General features: G+C 38.7%; 5 protein-coding genes across 5 annotated transcripts in view; 1 reads left to right on the top strand and 4 right to left on the bottom strand.

The window, feature by feature from the left end:
* Nucleotides 1-513: 513 nt before the first annotated feature.
* On the top strand, nt 514-1,380 carry LOC138326445 (uncharacterized). The gene has a single exon (XM_069272552.1). The coding sequence runs from the start codon at nt 514-516 to the stop codon at nt 1,378-1,380; it is 867 nt and encodes a 288-aa protein (XP_069128653.1).
* Nucleotides 1,381-1,590: 210 nt separating this feature from the next.
* On the bottom strand, nt 1,591-2,785 carry LOC138326444 (uncharacterized). The gene is made up of 2 exons (XM_069272550.1): nt 2,586-2,785; nt 1,591-2,404 (listed from the first exon to the last, which is right to left on the bottom strand). The coding sequence occupies exons 1-2, from the start codon at nt 2,783-2,785 to the stop codon at nt 1,591-1,593; spliced, it is 1,014 nt and encodes a 337-aa protein (XP_069128651.1).
* A 97-nt stretch (nt 2,786-2,882) lies between these two features.
* On the bottom strand, nt 2,883-3,467 carry LOC138326443 (uncharacterized). Its single transcript, XM_069272549.1, has one exon. It carries the CDS (start codon nt 3,465-3,467, stop codon nt 2,883-2,885), a length of 585 nt encoding a protein of 194 aa, XP_069128650.1.
* A 1,732-nt stretch (nt 3,468-5,199) lies between these two features.
* Nucleotides 5,200-6,863, bottom strand: LOC138326442 (uncharacterized). The gene is made up of 2 exons (XM_069272548.1): nt 6,664-6,863; nt 5,200-5,911 (listed from the first exon to the last, which is right to left on the bottom strand). Exons 1-2 carry the CDS (start codon nt 6,861-6,863, stop codon nt 5,200-5,202), a joined length of 912 nt encoding a protein of 303 aa, XP_069128649.1.
* Nucleotides 6,864-7,909: 1,046 nt separating this feature from the next.
* Nucleotides 7,910-20,238, bottom strand: part of LOC138326440 (CDK5 and ABL1 enzyme substrate 1-like) — a 30,327-nt gene continuing 17,998 nt past the window's right edge. The window contains exons 11-13 of the mRNA XM_069272547.1: nt 14,832-14,894; nt 13,761-13,865; nt 7,910-13,539 (exon numbers count right to left, since the gene is read on the bottom strand). Coding sequence (XP_069128648.1) covers nt 13,399-13,539; nt 13,761-13,865; nt 14,832-14,894 — 309 coding nt within the window. The 3' untranslated portion in view covers nt 7,910-13,398. The remainder of the gene's footprint in view (nt 13,540-13,760; nt 13,866-14,831; nt 14,895-20,238) is intronic.

Genomic DNA, 20,238 nt, shown 5'->3' with positions numbered 1-20,238 from the left:
TTGTCAAGTCTACAGCTAGTACAATAGTAGGGACAACAGAGACTAGGACTGTCATGTCTACAGCCAGTACAACAGTAGGGACATCAGAGACTGGAGTTGTCATGTCTCAAGCCAGTACAACAGAAGGGAGAACAGAGACCGTAGTTGTCATGTGTACAGCTTGTACAACAGGGACTGGAGTTGTCATGTCTACAGCCAGAACAACAGAGACTGGAGCAGTAGTGTCTACAGCCAGTACAACAGTAGGGACAACAGAGACTGGAGTTGTTATGTCTACAGCCAGTACAACAGTAGGGACAACAGAGACTGGAGTTGTCATGTCTACAGCCAGTACAACAGTAGGGACAACAGAGACTGGAGTTGTCATGTCTACAGCCAGTACAACAGTAGGAACAACAGAGACCCGAGTTTTCATGTCTTCAGCTAGAGTACAACAGTAGGGACAACAGAAACTGGAGTTGTCGTGTCTACAGCTAGAGTACAACAGTAGGGACAACAGAAACTGGAGTTGCTATGTCTACAGCCAGTACAACAGTAGGGACAACAGAGACTGGAGTTGTCATGTCTACAGCCAGTACAACAGTAGGGACAACAGAGACTGGAGTAATCATGTCTACAGCCAGAACAACAGAGACTGGAGTTGTCATGTCTCAAGCTAGTACAACAGTAGGGAGAACAGAGAGTGGAGTAATCATGTCTAAAGCCAGAACAACAGAGACTGGAGTTGTCATATCTACAGTAGGGACAACAGAGACCGTAGTTGTCATGTTTACAGCTTTTACAACAGGGACTGGAGTTGTCAAGTATACAGCTAGTACAATAGTAGGGACAACAGAGACCGTAGTTGTCATATGTACATCTTGTACAACAGGGACTAGAGTTGTCAAGTTTACAGCTAATACAATAGTAGGGACAACAGAGACTGGGGTTGTCATGTCTACAGCCAGTACAATAGTAGGGACAACAGAGACCGTAGTTGTCATGTGTACATCTTGTACAACAGGGACTAGAGTTGTCATGTATACAGCTTGTACAACAGGGAGTGGAGTTGTCAAGTCTACAGCTAGTACAATAGTAGGGACAACAGAGACTAGGACTGTCATGTCTACAGCCAGTACAATAGTAGGGACATCAGAGACTGGAGTTGTCATGTCTCAAGCCAGTACAACAGAAGGGAGAACAGAGACCGTAGTTGTCATGTGTACAGCTTGTACAACAGGGACTGGAGTTGTCATGTCTACAGAGACTGGAGTTGTCATGTCTACAGCCAGTACAACAGTAGGGACAACAGAGACTGGAGTTGTCATGTCTACAGCCAGTACAACAGTAGGGACAACAGAGACCCGAGTTTTCATGTCTTCAGCTAGAGTACAACAGTAGGGACAACAGAAACTGGAGTTGTCGTGTCTACAGCTAGAGTACAACAGTAGGGACAACAGAGACTGGAGTTGTCATGTCTACAGCCAGTACAACAGTAGGGACAACAGAGACTGGAGTTGTCATGTCTACAGCCAGTACAACAGTAGGGACAACAGAGACTGGAGTAATCATGTCTACAGCCAGAACAACAGAGACTGGAGTTGTCATGTCTCAAGCTAGTACAACAGTAGGGAGAACAGAGAGTGGAGTAATCATGTCTAAAGCCAGAACAACAGAGACTGGAGTTGTCATATCTACAGTAGGGACAACAGAGACCGTAGTTGTCATGTGTACAGCTTTTACAACAGGGACTGGAGTTGTCAAGTATACAGCTAGTACAATAGTAGGGACAACAGAGACCGTAGATGTCATATGTACATCTTGTACAACAGGGACTAGAGTTGTCAAGTTTACAGCTAATACAATAGTAGGGACAACAGAGACTGGGGTTGTCATGTCTACAGCCAGTACAATAGTAGGGACAACAGAGACCGTAGTTGTCATGTGTACATCTTGTACAACAGGGACTAGAGTTGTCAAGTTTACAGCTAGTACAACAGTAGAGACAACAGAGACTAGGGTTGTCATGTCTAAAGCCAGTATAACAGAAAGGAAAACAGAGAATGGAGTTTCCATGTGTACAGCTTGTACAACAGGGACTAGAGTTGTCAAGTATACAGCTAATACAATAGTAGGGACAACAGAGACTGGGGTTGTCATGCCTACAGCCAGTATAACAGAAAGGAAAACAGAGAATGGAGTTGCCATGTCTACGGCTTGTACAACAAAGACAGGAGTTGACATGTCTACAGCCAGTACAACAGTAGGGACAACAGAGACTTGAGTTGTCATGTCTACAGCTAGAACAACAGAGACTAGAGTTGTCATGTCTACAGCTTGTACAACAGTGGGGACAACAGAGACCGGAGTTTTCTTGTCTAAAGCCTGTACAGTAGTAGGGAAACAGAGACTGGAGTTGTCATGTCTACAGCCAGTACAACAGTAGGGACAACAGAGACTGGAGTTTTCATGTCTACGGCCTGTTCAACAGAGACTGGAGTTGTGATGTCTACAGCAAGTATAGCTGAGACTGGAGTAGTCATGTCTCCAGCCAGTACAACAGTGGGGACAACATAGACTGGAGTTGTCATGTCTAAAGGCAGTACAGTAGTAGGGAAACAGAGACTAGAGTTGTCATGTCTACAGCCAGTACAACAGTGGGGACAACAGAGAATGGAGTTGTCATGTCTACAGCTTGTACAACAGTGGGGACAACAGAGACTGGAGTTTTCATGTCTACAGCCTGTTCAACAGAGACTGGAGTTGTGATGTCTACAGCAAGTATAGCTGAGACTGGAGTAGTCATGTCTACAGCTTGTACAACAGTGGGGAAACAGAGACTAGAGTTGTCATGTCTACAGCCAGTACATCAGTAGGGACAACAGAGACTAGAGTTGTCATGTCTACAGCTTGTACAACAGTGGGGAAACAGAGACTAGAGTTGTCATGTCTACAGCCAGTACAACAGTGGGGACAACAGAGACTAGAGTTGTCATGTCTACAGCAAGTACAACAGTGGGGACAACAGAGACTGGAGTTTTCATGTCTACAGCCTGTACAACTGAGACTGGAGTTGTGATGTCTACAGCAAGTACAGCTGAGACTGGATTTGTCATGTCTCCAGCCAGTACAACAGTGGGGACAACAGAGATAAGAGTTTTCATGTCTAAAGGCAGTACAGTAGTAGGGACAACAGAGACTAGAGTTGTCATGTCTACAACCAGTACAACACTGGGGACAACAGAGACTAGAGTTGTCAAGTATACAGCCAGTACAACAGTAGGGACAACAGAGACTGGAGTTTTCATGTCTACAGCCTGTACAACTGAGACTGGAGTTGTCATGTCTACAGCCAGTACAACAGTAGGGACAACAGAGACTGGAGTTGTTATGTCTACAGCCAGTACAACAGTAGGGACAACAGAGACTGGAGTTGTCATGTCTACAGCCAGTACAACAGTAGGGACAACAGAGACTGGAGTTGTCATGTCTACAGCCAGTACAACAGTAGACTGGAGTTGTCATGTCTACAGCTAGAGAACAACAGTAGGGACAACAGAGACTGGTGTTGTCATGTCTACAGCCTGTACAACTGAGACTGGAGTTGTCATGTCTACAGCAAGTACAGCTGAGACTGGAGTAGTCATGTCTCCAGCCAGTACAACAGTAGGGACAACAGAGACTGGAGTTGTCATGTCTACAGCCAGTACAACAGTAGGGACAACAGAGACTGGAGTTGTCATGTCTACAGCAGTACGTACACAGAGACTAGAGTTGTCATGTCTACAGCCAGTACAACAGTAGGGACAACAGAGACTAGAGTTGTCATGTCTACAGCTTGTACAACAGTGGGGACAACAGAGACTGGAGTTTGTCATGTCTACAGCCTGTACAACAGAGACTGGAGTTGTGATGTCTACAGCAAGTACAGCTGAGACTTGAGTAGTCATGTCTCCAGCCAGTACAACAGTGGGGACAACAGAGACTGGAATTGGCATGTCTAAAGGCAGTACAGTAGTAGGGAAACAGAGACTAGAGTTGTCATGTCTACAACCAGTACAACAGTGGGGACAACAGAGACTGGTGTTGTCATGTCTACAGCCTGTACAACTGAGACTGGAGTTGTCATGTCTACAGCAAGTACAGCTGAGACTGGAGTAGTCATGTCTCCAGCCAGTACAACAGTGGGGACAACAGAGACTGGAGTTGTCATGTCTAAAGGCAGTACAGTAGTAGGGAAACAGAGACTAGAGTTGTCATGTCTACAGCCAGTACATCAGTAGGGACAACAGAGACTAGAGTTGTCATGTCTACAGCCAGTACAACAGTGGGGACAACAGAGACTGGAGTTGTCATGTCTACAGCCTGTACAACAGTGGCCTACAGACTGGAGTTGTGATGTCTACAGCAAGTACAGCTGAGACTGGAGTAGTCATGTCTCCAGCCAGTACAACAGTGGGGACAACAGAGACTGGAGTTGTCATGTCTAAAGGCAGTACAGTAGTAGGGAAACAGAGACTAGAGTTGTCATGTCTACAGCCAGTACATCAGTAGGGACAACAGAGACTAGAGTTGTCATGTCTACAGCTTGTACAACAGTGGGGACAACAGAGACTGGAGTTTTCATGTCTACAGCCTGTACAACAGAGACTGGAGTTGTGATGTCTACAGCAAGTACAGCTGAGACTGGAGTAGTCATGTCTCCAGCCAGTACAACAGTGGGGACAACAGAGACTGGAGTTGTCATGTCTAAAGGCAGTACAGTAGTAGGGAAACAGAGACTAGAGTTGTCATGTCTACAGCCAGTACAACAGTGGGGACAACAGAGACTGGAGTTGTCATGTCTAAAGGCAGTACAGTAGTAGGGAAACAGAGACTGGAGTTGTCATGTCTACAGCCAGTACAACAGTAGGGACAACAGAGACTGGAGTTGTCATGTCTACAGCTTGTACAACAGTGGGGTACAACAGCAAGACTGGAGTTTTCATGTCTACACGTACAAAGCTGTTCAACAGAGACTGGAGTTGTGATGTCTACAGCAAGTATAGTGAGACTGAGATAGTTGTCATGTCTACAGCTTGTACAACAGTGGGGAAACAGAGACTAGAGTTGTCATGTCTACAGCCAGTACATCAGTAGGGACAACAGAGACTGGAGTTGTCATGTCTACAGCCAGTACAACAGTAGGGACAACAGAGACTGGAGTTGTCATGTCTACAGCTAGAGTACAACAGTGGGGACAACAGAGACTAGAGTTGTCATGTCTACAGCAAGTACAACAGTGGGGACAACAGAGACTGGAGTTTTCATGTCTACAGCCTGTACAACTGAGACTGGAGTTGTGATGTCTACAGCAAGTACAGCTGAGACTGGATTTGTCATGTCTCCAGCCAGTACAACAGTGGGGACAACAGAGATAAGAGTTTTCATGTCTAAAGGCAGTACAGTAGTAGGGACAACAGAGACTAGAGTTGTCATGTCTACAACCAGTACAACACTGGGGACAACAGAGACTAGAGTTGTCAAGTATACAGCCAGTACAACAGTAGGGACAACAGAGACTGGAGTTTTCATGTCTACAGCCTGTACAACTGAGACTGGAGTTGTCATGTCTACAACCAGTACAACAGTGGGGACAACAGAGACTGGAGTTGTCATGTCTAAAGGCAGTACAGTAGTAGGGAAACAGCGACTAGAGTTGTCATGTATACAACCAGTACAACAGTAGGGACAACAGAGACTGGAGTCTACAACCAGTACAACAGTGGGGACAACAGAGACTGGAGTTGTCATGTCTAAAGGCAGTACAGTAGTAGGGAAACAGCGACTAGAGTTGTCATGTATACAACCAGTACAACAGTAGGGACAACAGAGACTGGAGTTTTCATGTCTACAGCCTGTACAACTGAGACTGGAGTTGTCATGTCTACAGCTAGAGAACAACAGTAGGGACAACAGAGACTGGTGTTGTCATGTCTACAGCCTGTACAACTGAGACTGGAGTTGTCATGTCTACAGCAAGTACAGTAGTAGGGAAACTGAGACTGGAGTAGTCATGTCTCCAGCCAGTACAACAGTGGGGACAACAGAGACTGGAGTTGTCATGTCTAAAGGCAGTACAGTAGTAGGGAAACAGAGACTAGAGTTGTCATGTCTACAGCCAGTACATCAGTAGGGACAACAGAGACTGGAGTTGTCATGTCTACAAGCTTGTACAACAGTGGGGACAACAGAGACTGGTGTTGTCATGTCTACAGCCTGTACAACAGAGACTGAGTTGTATGTCTACAGCACAGTACAACGAGACTGAGTAGTCATGTCTACAGCCAGTACAACAGAGACTGGAGTTGTGATGTCTAAGCAAGTACAGCGAGACTGAGTAGTCATGTCTAGCCAGTACAACAGTGGGGACAACAGAGACTGGAGTTGTCATGTCTAAAGGCAGTACAGGGAAACAGAGACTAGAGTTGTCATGTCTACAACCAGTACAACAGTGGGGACAACAGAGACTGGAGTTGTCATGTCTAAAGGCAGTACAGTAGTAGGGAAACAGAGACTAGAGTTGTCATGTCTACAACCAGTACAATAGTAGGGACAACAGAGACTAGAGTTGTCATGTCTACGGCTTGTACAACAGTGGGGACAACAGAGACTGGAGTTTTTTTTTTTGTCTAAAGCCAGTACAATAGTAGGGAAACAGAGACTGGAGTTGTCATGTATCCAGCCAGTACAACAGTAGGGACAACAGAGACTGGAGTTGTCATGTCTACAGCCTGTACAACTGAGACTGGAGTTGTCATGTCTACAGCAAGTACAGCTGAGACTGGAGTAGTCATGTCTCCAGCCAGTACAACAGTGGGGACAACAGAGACTGGAGTTTTCATGTCTAAAGGCAGTACAGTAGTAGGGAAACAGAGACTAGAGTTGCAATGTCTACAGCTAGAACACAACAGTAGGAACAACAGAGACTTGAGTTGTCATGTCTACAGCCAGTACAACAGTAGGGACAACAGAGACTAGAGTAGTCATGTCTACAGCCGGTACAACAGTAGGGAAACAGAGACTAGAGTTGTAATGTCTACAGCTTGTACAACAGTAGGGACAATAGAGACTGGAGTTTTCATGTCTAAAGCCAGTACAGTAGTAGTGAAACAGAGACTGGAGTTGTCAGTTCTACAGCCAGAACAACAGTAGGGAGAACAGAGATCGTAGTTGTCATATGTACAGCTTGTACAACAGGGACTGGAGTTGTCAAGTATACAGCCAGTACAACAGAAGAGACAACACAGACTGGAGTTGTCATGTTTCCAGCCAGTACAACAGTAGAGACAACAGAGACTTGAGTTGTCTTGTCTAGAGCTTGTACAACAGAGACTTGAGTTGTCATGTCTAGAGCTTGTACAACAGAGACTTGAGTTGTCATGTCTAGAGCTTGTACAACAGAGACTTGGGTTGTCATGTCTAGAGCTTGTACAACAGAGACTGACTGGAGTTGCCATGTCTAGAGCTTGTACAACAGAGAGACTTGAGTTGTCATGTCTAGAGCTTGTTCAACAGAGACTGGAGTTGTCATGTCTAGAGCTTGTACAACAGAGACTTGAGTTGTCATGTCTAGAGCTTGTACAACAGAGACTGGAGTTGTCATGTCTAGAGCTTGTACAACAGAGACTTGAGTTGTCATGTCTAGAGCTTGTTCAACAGAGACTGGAGTTGTCAAGTCTAGAGCTTGTACAACAGAGACTTGAGTTGTCACGTCTAGAGCTTGTACAACAGAGACTTGAGTTGTCATGTCTTTTGTTGATGACATTACACATTAAAGCAATTGATATTGTTACATTTTGTTAGCGCAAGATTCAATATCACTTTGGAATCCTGTTTCATCTTGTTCAGCTTGCTGGTACATATTGATTTAAAATGAACAACACATCAGCATTGTTTACTTGATTTATTCAATAATGATGTTATCACAAAAATCACAGCACCAAGCACGACAACATCTATCAACAATTAAGCCTGTAACCACCACACTGGTACTAGACCAGTACTTTGGTAATATAAACAAAACAAGGACACTGGCCACAGTGATTCAGACTAACAGGTTTACCATTCACATAAACTGTACAAATAATGGTTTCCAAAACTACTTCAGTAAACATCTCTCAACTTATCCTTAAAATTTTTTTGTAAAAGCCCGACATTCCCAATTTAACTATCACAAATAAACTTTAAAACATGAAAGCATCCATTGATCTACATAAGTCAAAACATAACAAAAACAATGACAATATGCCTCGGTGGTACTAAGACGAAGCACTGAAAATCCACTTTGAAACATCTTGCCATTTTTCAACAGGGTTTAAGAGAATTAAGATGATGGATAAGATATTTCTTACATTTTAAATAGAACTTGTACCAGAATATCTTCGGTGTGAAGAATTAATGATTAAATGCATTACATCTTATATTTAAATATATAGCATCTTTTAAGGACAATGGAGTTATTTTAAGCTTTTCAAGAAAGTAATTCGCTACCTGTAGATGGTGTTCACTTAAAATTGTCAGGTAATACAAAATTGAAGGTTTTGGAACTACATCCTTACGCCACCCCTCACCCCACAAAGAAATCATAATTCATAAATTTGCATACATGTGTATTCTAAAACAAAAATACATACCAGACTCCAGGATCATGACGCAATCTTTGCTTAGCTAATAAAATTTGATACAACATTTTGCAACATTGATTGGCTAAGTCTAAACTTAAGCCTGTGTAAGACTTACCGTATGACTGTTTTATGATCTTGGGACCAGGATCCAAGATCAGTAATTGTTATTATGTCTCTTAAATTTTAAAGTTTAGATTTGACAACCAATGGAAGGTGACAAAACTGTTTTGTCACATCTGGTTTACCCTTACTAAAGAAAAAAATTTAAGTCTACCTAGCAAGTAAACATTTAATTAAAACTATATACTATTGTATCATAAAACCAATATTCAAGATTGTTTCGCGATTCCAGAGCCAGGATAAAAACAAAACTGAGTACATAATGATAATTTATACACTACTGGTAAATAATACTAAAACAAGACTAACACCACAATACAGTAATTCTGACTGCCAAGGGAGAAAACTCCATGTAAAAGTAAGTCTATGTAATATACCATCTATGTACAGTCAGTGCTGTGGAGTGAAGCACACTGATGAGATCACAGGTCAAATAAGTTATTCTACTTCTACCAATTTGTGCAATATATATATATATATATAAATACTTAAACAAGTCTATCACTGTCAACGTACTCTAAAATGGTTTGTGACGTTCTAGATTTGGTCCAGTCCTAGGATACATTGCATTGAGTGTAATCTAGTATCACTTTATATTTACAAGAGGTTTTCCAGAATTTATTAAGCCAACTCTCAAGATATTTTTTGCCGTTTGAACATGTCAATTATGTCATTCTGATCAGAGTTGCTTCCCTTAGTATCTACTGACGAGAGTATCGAGAAAACAAATCCAAAGTCCAGGAAAATTATTCAGGATCAAAATCCTGTGAAATCATGTTTTATACAAGGGAGCTACAATTATTCATTTGAGTGTAAACCATTTACAAAGAATGACCCAGTAAATTTGAGTTTGATAATATGAATTATATTAATGTACTTCGCAACAGTACATTGTACAAGTTCATGTATTATTATGATAATAGAATAGGAATGTTGAATTCCATACCAAGCACTTGCTTAAAAAGATGTATATTAACTTAATTTAAAGATTGTGAGCATTTATATAACTCTTGCAATTTTAATAATTAATTAGTAAATACACATAAATCACAGTCTTAGGTGCAATGTTTAACATTTGTCCTTCTATTATTAATGTGTTAATTTTTTAAAAGAAGAATGTAATGCAAATAACATATATACTTCCAACTGTGTTCTGTAAATTTTGACTTAAGAAAAGAATTTTCATTTTTTCGAGATTAAGTCAGTTTATTACATTAATTAAGAGGCTCTTCTAATCAGTAAGAAGTAAATCTTTATACTAGCAAAGCGTTCTCATCAGAACGATTTTAATTTTGTTTTCTAAATTGTTGATTGACTATCAATGATTATTATGTTTACTTGTGATCAACTTATGTAACATTAACAATATGCCATACTATTCTTTCCAATTAACTTTTACTTAAACTGACAGTGGAAAAAACAATCACGTTCACAAAGGAAAACTGTCAATTCCTTAAACCCCTCAAAAAAGGTTGAGTTGAGGAAAACAGTGATATGACTAAACTTATGAGATCGCAACATTAGAGATGATTAGCCCTATAAAGCAGTTTGTAAATGTAATGGGCTACAGTTATTAATTAAGGCCTTTATGTCAATATTGCAAAAAAGTGAAAACAATAAGAGTAATTTCAGCACGACAACTGGCATATACATTTGTATAAAACTTTCTTAATAATCTACATGTAAACAATATCCGTATAGACACTTTGACTCCAAGCAGTTGTACATGGTACAAAATATCAATGAAATTGATGACTTGACATTATGAAAATCCTGAGGTAATACAATGCATGTAGGTCCTGTAGATCATTATTTTTATTCCTGTTTTGGTAAACTTTTAGAATATATTTCAATTAAAAATCATAAATTTATTCGTGTTTAGATATGAAACCAAATAATCCCTAACAGGGCCAGAGGATATAAAATTTTTAGTGTTGTGGACAACTTTGATTTACATATCATTGTTTTCATCAATTCATTGTTATAATCAATGGCTTAACTTTAAGTCTCTGTTACTGTAATAGACACAACAAACTGTACATATACCAAAGCCCTGACAAAACGGTTTGATAAAGTTGATGTAATCCAAAAAAACTTATGATGCAATCAATACTTGCTTAAAAGCAGAGATAACTCTTTTTAAAGAAAAGACAACTCTTTTTTTTCTATTTGGTCAATCTTAAACAAACATGAATTTTAACAATGAAACATCATTGATATGGCAACATTGATATGGCAACACATAACAAATTGCAAATACAAAGATCCTCTTGTTGTCAACAAATACTGCTGATTTTGTTAAGTTAGCTTACAGGTACATGGTCAACATGTATCAGTTTGTATTTAAGTATTATTTAAATGCATAACTAGACCTTGTAAACTAGACACTTTTCTTAACCCATCTATTCAAACCCACATTTGCTTTTGCAAGTATCAAATTAAGCTAATTCATTACAGGTGATTGATACACTAGTTATCAAAAGACTTGAAACTTTTCTAAAACAAATACTTTCTACACCATAGTGGTTTAAAGAAAATCCCCAACTTGTGGTTTATATGCATCTATTACATGTATTAACACATGGAACATGTATACTTTAATTGACAACTGGGAATGTGCATCATGTCCATGTCTTCCAATACTCATCTCAACATTCACATTAAAACTACAGTATAACACGTTTATAACAAACATGCTTACAACAAATCTTAGGTTATATCGAAGTCATTTTCGTTTCCGATTTAAGATATCTGTTATATGTGTATAACAAGCTATGTTTATAGCAAGGAGATTTTATTGGTCCCCAGAGGTTTGTTATAACCATGTTTTACTGTACTAGGTTTCTGGTCCAGTATAACTCTTCTCCGGTGTACAAACTCTCGTCCATGTAGCGGTGGTAAGCTCACCATTTACCAGCAGGGTGTACCACCATATAATACTGTAACATACACAATATGTAATACTGCTGAATTACAAGCTCCTCGACTAGTAACATAGCTCACTGTACAATGTCCTCTCAGACATTATACAAATAACAATATATAGCAGCACAGCTGAACTCATTCACCCCTGAAAATTCATAATGAACCCTTCCAACATTTGAATTGAGAAGAGTTTAAATGTGTCTCAGGGGTGCAGGAGTTACTACAGACAGTATGACTGTCAGTCCTAAATACTGTAAACATACTTATATTTGTACATTTAACATTGAGCACAAAAGCACTTTTGAACAGTTTTAAAAATGCAATGATGAATTTGTGCAATCACCACCATGGCTATATAAACGGTATATATAGAGGATATAATTAGCACAAAATATCTCGCATGAAAAAAGCTAAAATGCAATTACGACAAAAATATGTAAATTTACAGTATACAGTACCCTTAATTCCTTTCTTCTGTATTTACATATTACAGAGTTCCCTGGCAGATAGGTATTGATTATCATGTTATGTATTTGTGAGCGATACATCTTATTTTTCAGAGAAAATGATGTAATTATAATACACAAACTAATGACATAATAATGATTACCTTCTTGTAAGAACTGTTACCAATGTAATATGCCAAAACAGAATAAATACAAATCAATTTTCAATTCTTAATATAAGAATTGACATGGTAATAAAGACATTAACAACAATTCAATTCAATTTCGGTTTCAGAAAAAAAAGACAGTCTCTGTCTCTGTTATATGATAAATGGAGTATTGGAAGCAATAATGGCAATTTTAAAATTCATATGATTTTATAAATTTGGTATTAACTGAGAAGGTCAATGCTCTTAACACTATAACACATGTTTAACATACCAGAAGTCAGAATCACATCAAAATTTAACATCATAACAGTCATTCTAACAGCCACAAGTAACAGATATTAAAATGGACAAAACTTGCAAAATATTACAAAAGCAAGTGTTCCCAATCACATGAATATTCCACTAGAAAAAAAATCTTTGCACTTTTGAATTATTGACTTGCAATATACATGTACATTATTAAGTTTCAAATTTCAATAATCATTCTGTGTCTCCTCTGTTAAAAATCACAGCTCAAAGGCAACCACAGAAAGAAGACACCCATATAGACCATTAACAAACTATGTAATAAAACTCCAGCAGTTTCCCCTTTTGACAAGAAGACAAAAATATACACTTATTAAGTTTTTACTAATCTGATGTATAAGACAGCAGATAACTTCCATTCAGCAGATGTTACTTAATACACATTGTATATCTTTTTTTGTGATTAAATCATAGCATTAATGCATCATAAAGTTTATTAACAAAAGAGTGATATACATTCTGTATATGATTATATAGCCAAAATGAATGTGTTTATCTTGGTGAAAATCATGCTTTGGTAAAGTTTGCAATCAGAAAAGTTGGAATCTGAAAAGCTATGGCTAATGTGGGAATAGTTTGTTTTGGTGAAATAGTGCTTTGGTGCCAACTTTATTTGGTCGGTGCGGTCCTCTGAGGTGTGGTCCTGGACTGTGGGGAAAAATTGATGTGTTGGTAAGTGGTCATTATGGTATGGTCAAAAAGAGCGGACGAGTCCATCTTTGGTGGTTGTGGTCATTGTGGTCCAGACATAATGGGTCGGTCAGTCTGTGGTTGTTGGAGCCCTGGTCAGGACTGGTATAATAGTCGTTGGTAGTGGGGAAATATCTCCTGGTCCGACGTATGTAGCGCAAACTTGAGTGACACTAAACAGGCAAACTCAAAGCTTACCAGCTCCTTTCTATTCACACGCAGGTCATCTTCTATATGCTGTAAAATTCAAAACAACTTCGTAAATTTCATGATTATGAAATTTAGTGTTCTATTCAATAATATTGAAATCCTGGTATTCCTAATTTTCAAAATTTTACAAAAACAACAGTTTAGATTTTTCTCTCTAAATTTCTAATGATAAAAGTCAATAGTTTTCTTTCTAAATCTCAAATGATACAGGATTGCCTATAACTTTCTATGTAAATCAGAATCTGTACCTCTATTAGTTTGGTGAGCTGATCTCCTTTGACATCATTCAGCTTGGCCGACAGCATCAGACATGCTCCTGCACACAATTTTCTATTCTGCTTGTTTATCTGCAACTACCAAAACATTTGCATTCAGGCCTTAAGGCATGTCCATTTCTGGTGTGTGTCAGTAAAATCAGCATCCAATTTTGGCATACCCTAAACCAATTTTCTTACATGTAAAATTCACTTCTGCGAATTTCACGATCCAAGAAAATTCAAAGTTTATTTCCACAAATAGATATCTAAACATAACTTATCTTCTTGCCAACTTGAATTGAAATGAAAATCGCAAAATTAAGACGCCGCAAAATAAAGTTCGTTTTCAGTATTTACATTAATCAAATTCCCCGTTCTCCCATCTTTATTACCACATTTCATGAATCAATTTTATAGGCTAAGATAAAAATAAAAACAAAACTGTCACCACAGAAACTATGTAATTCAAAGTATGATAATACTGATGAGCCCTACTCGTTCACTTCCAATGATGTACCCTTTTCAGTTTTTGCACAATATCTTAACTAGCTTGTTAATACAGTCATGCCTGTCTATAAAGACCACCTAAGAGACATGAGAAAGTGGAATCTGTAGTTAAGGGATCTTATACACAGGTCAAATTGTGTTAAATGGTCATTTAGGACCAATCTAAATAAGCAGGTGGTCTGTACACAGGGGTGGTTGCTAAGGCAGGTTTTACATACAAAATTCAATGGATGACCATTTTTAACTATTTTCAGATTAGTACTGTATCATTTCAAAATCTTTGGAAAGCTGCAACCAAATCAGCTTTTTTGCTACTTTTCTAAATCTATATTATTTTCTTCAATTATTGACACACAACAGATGCCAATAGATTGTAAATGTCATTTTTATATCGGCTGTACCTTTGCTACCTGTCCTGACATCATAGTTAGTTATTCACTAATTGCGGTGCATTAATACACATACGTTGTACATTTATAATGCATCTGATAAATTCTTCAATCTAACAACATAAACAAAGTTTCAAACTTAACACACAAAAAGAAAAAATCTCACCTTCAAAATTAACTTTTCGAAAAACACATATGCTTGTGCTACCACCCAAATGTCCAATCCACACTGTAATAGAAAATACAGAGTTGTTCTGAATCTCACACATATATATTTGGAACAGTCCAGATAGACACTAGAGCTTTTATAATATACATGTAAATAAATATATTACCGTATATAGTTCTTACTTAATTTTTTTACAGATTCTGCCTGATATCCTGTGCATTTGCCAATTTAATATTTTTGAATATGTCACTAGTTGTGTCAGACAGGCAATCCATTATAACTTGTAGTATGTTTCACTAGCTGTGTCGGGCAGACAATCCATTATGACTTGTAGTATGTTTCACTAGCTGTGTCAGACAGACAATCCATTATGACTTGTAGTGTGTTTCATTAGCTGTGTCAGACAGACAATCCATTATGACTTGTAGTATGTTTCATTAGCTGTGTCGGGCAGGCAATCCATTATGACTTGTAGTATGTTTCATTAGCTGTGTCAGACAGACAATCCATTATGACTATTAGCTGTGTCAGACAGTCCATTATGACTTGTAGTTTTTCATTAGCTGTGTCAGACAGACAATCCATTATGACTTGTAGTATGTTTCATAAGCTGTGTCAGACAGGCAATCCATTATGACTTGTAGTATATTTCATTAGCTGTGTCGGGCAGGCAATCCATTATGACTTGTAGTATGTTTCATAAGCTGTGTCAGACAGGCAATCCATTATGACTTGTAGTGTGTTTCATTAGCTGTGTCAGACAGGCAATCCATTATGACTTGTAGTATGTTTCATTAGCTGTGTCAGACAGACAATCCATTATGACTTGTAGTGTGTTTCATTAGCTGTGTCAGACAGACAATCCATTATGACTTGTAGTATGTTTCATTAGCTGTGTCAGACAGGCAATTCATTATGACTTGTAGTGTGTTTCATTAGCTGTGTCAGACAGGCAATCCATTATGACTTGTAGTATGTTTCATTAGCTGTGTCAGACAGGCAATCCATTATAACTTGTAGTATGTTTCATTAGCTGTGTCAGACAGGCAATCCATTATAACTTGTAGTATGTTTCATTAGCTGTGTCAGACAGACAATCCATTATGACTTGTAGTATGTTTCATTAGCTGTGTCAGACAGACAATCCATTATGACTTGTAGTGTGTTTCATTAGCTGTGTCAGACAGGCAATCCATTATGACTTGTAGTATGTTTCATTAGCTGTGTCAGACAGGCAATCCATTATGACTTGTAGTATGTTTCATTAGCTGTGTCAGACAGGCAATCCATTATGACTTGTAGTATGTTTCATTAGCTGTGTCAGACAGGCAATCCATTATGACTTGTAGTATGTTTCATTAGCTGTGTCAGACAGACAATCCATTATGACTTGTAGTATGTTTCATTAGCTGTGTCAGACAGGCAATCCATTATGACTTGTAGTATGTTTCATTAGCTGTGTCGGACAGGCAATCCATTATGACTTGTAGTATGTTTCATTAGCTGTGTCAGACAGACAATCCATTATGACTTGTAGTATGTTTTCATTAGCTGTGTCAGACAGGCAATCCATTATGACTTGTAGTATGTTTCACTAGCTGTGCTGGGCAGGCAATCCATTATGACTTGTAGTATGTTTCATTAGCTGTGTCAGACAGGCAATCCATTATGACTTGTAGTATGTTTTCATTAGCTGTGTCAGACAGGCAATCCATTATGACTTGTAGTATGTTTTCATTAGCTGTGTCAGACAGGCAATCCATTATGACTTGTAGTATGTTTCATTAGCTGTGTCAGACAGGCAATCCATTATGACTTGTAGTATGTTTCATTAGCTGTGTCAGACAGGCAATCCATTATGACTTGTAGTATGTTTCATTAGCTGTGTCAGACAGGCAATCCATTATGACTTGTAGTGTGTTTCATTAGCTGTGTCAGACAGGCAATCCATTATGACTTGTAGTATGTTTCATTAGCTGTGTCGGGCAGACAATCCATTATGACTTGTAGTGTGTTTCATTAGCTGTGTCAGACAGACAATCCATTATGACTTGTAGTGTGTTTCATTAGCTGTGTCAGACAGACAATCCATTATGACTTGTAGTATGTTTCATTAGCTGTGTCAGACAGGCAATCCATTATGACTTGTAGTATGTTTCATTAGCTGTGTCAGACAGGCAATCCATTATGACTTGTAGTATGTTTCATTAGCTGTGTCAGACAGGCAATCCATTATGACTTGTAGTATGTTTCATTAGCTGTGTCAGACAGGCAATCCATTATGACTTGTAGTGTGTTTCATTAGCTGTGTCAGACAGACAATCCATTATGACTTGTAGTATGTTTCATTAGCTGTGTTGGGCAGGCAATCCATTATGACTTGTAGTGTGTTTCATTAGCTGTGTCAGACAGGCAATCCATTATGACTTGTAGTATGTTTCATTAGCTGTGTCAGACAGGCAATCCATTATGACTTGTAGTATGTTTCATTAGCTGTGTCAGACAGGCAATCCATTATGACTTGTAGTATGTTTCATTAGCTGTGTCAGACAGGCAATCCATTATGACTTGTAGTATGTTTCATTAGCTGTGTCAGGGCAGGCAATCCATTATGACTTGTAGTATGTTTCATTAGCTGTGTCAGACAGGCAATCCATTATGACTTGTAGTGTGTTTCATTAGCTGTGTCAGACAGGCAATCCATTATGACTTGTAGTATGTTTCATTAGCTGTGTCAGACAGGCAATCCATTATGACTTGTAGTGTTTCATTAGCTGTGTCAGACAGACAGGCAATCCATTATGACTTGTAGTATGTTTCATTAGCTGTGTCAGACAGGCAATCCATTATGACTTGTAGTATGTTTCATTAGCTGTGTCGGGCAGGCAATCCATTATGACTTGTAGTATGTTTCATTAGCTGTGTCAGACAGGCAATCCATTATGACTTGTAGTGTGTTTCATTAGCTGTGTCAGACAGGCAATCCATTATGACTTGTAGTATGTTTCATTAGCTGTGTCAGACAGACAATCCATTATGACTTGTAGTGTGTTTCATTAGCTGTGTCAGACAGGCAATCCATTATGACTTGTAGTATGTTTCATTAGCTGTGTCAGACAGCAATCCATTATGACTTGTAGTATGTTTCATTAGCTGTGTCAGACAGGCAATCCATTATGACTTGTAGTATGTTTCATTAGCTGTGTCAGACAGGCAATCCATTATGACTTGTAGTATGTTTCATTAGCTGTGTCAGACAGGCAATCCATTATGACTTGTAGTATGTTTCATTAGCTGTGTCAGACAGGCAATCCATTATGACTTGTAGTATGTTTCATTAGCTGTGTCAGACAGGCAATCCATTATGACTTGTAGTATGTTTCATTAGCTGTGTCAGACAGGCAATCCATTATGACTTGTAGTATGTTTCATTAGCTGTGTCGGGCAGGCAATCCATTATGACTTGTAGTATGTTTCATTAGCTGTGTCAGACAGACAATCCATTATGACTTGTAGTGTGTTTCATTAGCTGTGTCAGACAGGCAATCCATTATGACTTGTAGTATGTTTCATTAGCTGTGTCAGACAGGCAATCCATTATGACTTGTAGTATGTTTCATTAGCTGTGTCAGACAGGCAATCCATTATGACTTGTAGTAGTTGTTTCATTAGCTGTGTCAGACAGACAATCCATTATGACTTGTAGTGTGTTTCATTAGCTGTGTCAGACAGACAATCCATTATGACTTGTAGTATGTTTCATTAGCTGTGTCAGACAGGCAATCCATTATGACTTGTAGTATGTTTCATTAGCTGTGTCGGGCAGGCAATCCATTATGACTTGTAGTATGTTTCATTAGCTGTGTCAGACAGGCAATCCATTATGACTTGTAGTAGTTTCATTAGCTGTGTCAGACAGACAATCCATTATGACTAGTGTGTTCAGACAGCAATCATTATGACTTGTAGTTGTTTCATTAGCTGTGTCAGTCAGACAATCCATTATGACTTGTAGTATGTTTCATTAGCTGTGTCAGACAGGCAATCCATTATGACTTGTAGTGTGTTTCATTAGCTGTGTCAGACAGGCAATCCATTATGACTTGTAGTATGTTTTCATTAGCTGTGTCAGACAGGCAATCCATTATGACTTGTAGTATGTTTCATTAGCTGTGTCAGACAGGCAATCCATTATGACTTGTAGTGTGTTTCATTAGCTGTGTCAGACAGGCAATCCATTATGACTTGTAGTATGTTTCATTAGCTGTGTCAGACAGACATTAGACAATCCATTATGACTTGTAGTATGTTTCCATTAGCTGTGTCAGACAGGCAATCCATTATGACTTGTAGTATGTTTCATTAGCTGTGTCAGACAGGCAATCCATTATGACTTGTAGTATGTTTCATTAGCTGTGTCAGACAGGCAATCCATTATGACTTGTAGTATGTTTCATTAGCTGTGTCAGACAGGCAATCCATTATGACTTGTAGTATGTTTCATTAGCTGTGTCAGACAGGCAATCCATTATGACTTGTAGTATGTGTTTCATTAGCTGTGTCAGACAGACAATCCATTATGACTTGTAGTATGTTTCATTAGCTGTGTCAGACAGACAATCCATTATGACTTGTAGTGTGTTTCATTAGCTGTGTCAGACAGGCAATCCATTATGACTTGTAGTATGTTTCATTAGCTGTGTCAGACAGACAATCCATTATGACTTGTAGTATGTTTCATTAGCTGTGTCAGACAGACAATCCATTATGACTTGTAGTATGTTTCATTAGCTGTGTCAGACAGACAATCCATTATGACTTGTAGTATGTTTCATTAGCTGTGTCAGACAGGCAATCCATTATGACTTGTAGTATGTTTCATTAGCTGTGTCAGACAGGCAATCCATTATGACTTGTAGTATGTTTCATTAGCTGTGTCAGACAGGCAATCCATTATGACTTGTAGTATGTTTCATTAGCTGTGTCAGACAGGCAATCCATTATGACTTGTAGTATGTTTCATTAGCTGTGTCAGACAGGCAATCCATTATGACTTGTAGTGTGTTTCATTAGCTGTGTCAGACAGGCAATCCATTATGACTTGTAGTATGTTTCATTAGCTGTGTCAGACAGACAATCCATTATGACTTGTAGTATGTTTCATTAGCTGTGTCAGACAGACAATCCATTATGACTTGTAGTGTGTTTCATTAGCTGTGTCAGACAGACAATCCATTATGACTTGTAGTGTGTTTCATTAGCTGTGTCAGACAGGCAATCCATTATGACTTGTAGTATGTTTCATTAGCTGTGTCAGACAGGCAATCCATTATGACTTGTAGTGTGTTTCATTAGCTGTGTCAGACAGGCAATCCATTATGACTTGTAGTATGTTTCATTAGCT

Source organism: Argopecten irradians, chromosome 6 (genome assembly GCF_041381155.1).
Source record: "Argopecten irradians isolate NY chromosome 6, Ai_NY, whole genome shotgun sequence".
NCBI classification, from domain to species: domain Eukaryota; kingdom Metazoa; phylum Mollusca; class Bivalvia; order Pectinida; family Pectinidae; genus Argopecten; species Argopecten irradians.
Note: the sequence above shows the minus strand (reverse complement) of the source record. Positions and strands in the feature narration are given on the sequence as shown.

Coding starts and splice junctions, on each gene's coding strand:
- LOC138326443 (XM_069272549.1), bottom strand. CDS start 3,467: ATGACAACTCCAGTCTCTGTTGTCCCTACTGTTGTACTGGCTGTAGAC.
- LOC138326445 (XM_069272552.1), top strand. CDS start 514: ATGTCTACAGCCAGTACAACAGTAGGGACAACAGAGACTGGAGTTGTC.
- LOC138326444 (XM_069272550.1), bottom strand. CDS start 2,785: ATGACTACTCCAGTCTCAGCTATACTTGCTGTAGACATCACAACTCCA. Junction 2,405..2,585: donor GTCTCTGTTTCCCTACTACT/GTACTGCCTTTA, acceptor TACTGGCTGTAG/ACATGACAACTCCAGTCTCT.
- LOC138326442 (XM_069272548.1), bottom strand. CDS start 6,863: ATGAAAACTCCAGTCTCTGTTGTCCCCACTGTTGTACTGGCTGGAGAC. Junction 5,912..6,663: donor GTCTCTGTTTCCCTACTATT/GTACTGGCTTTA, acceptor GTTGTTCTCTAG/CTGTAGACATGACAACTCCA.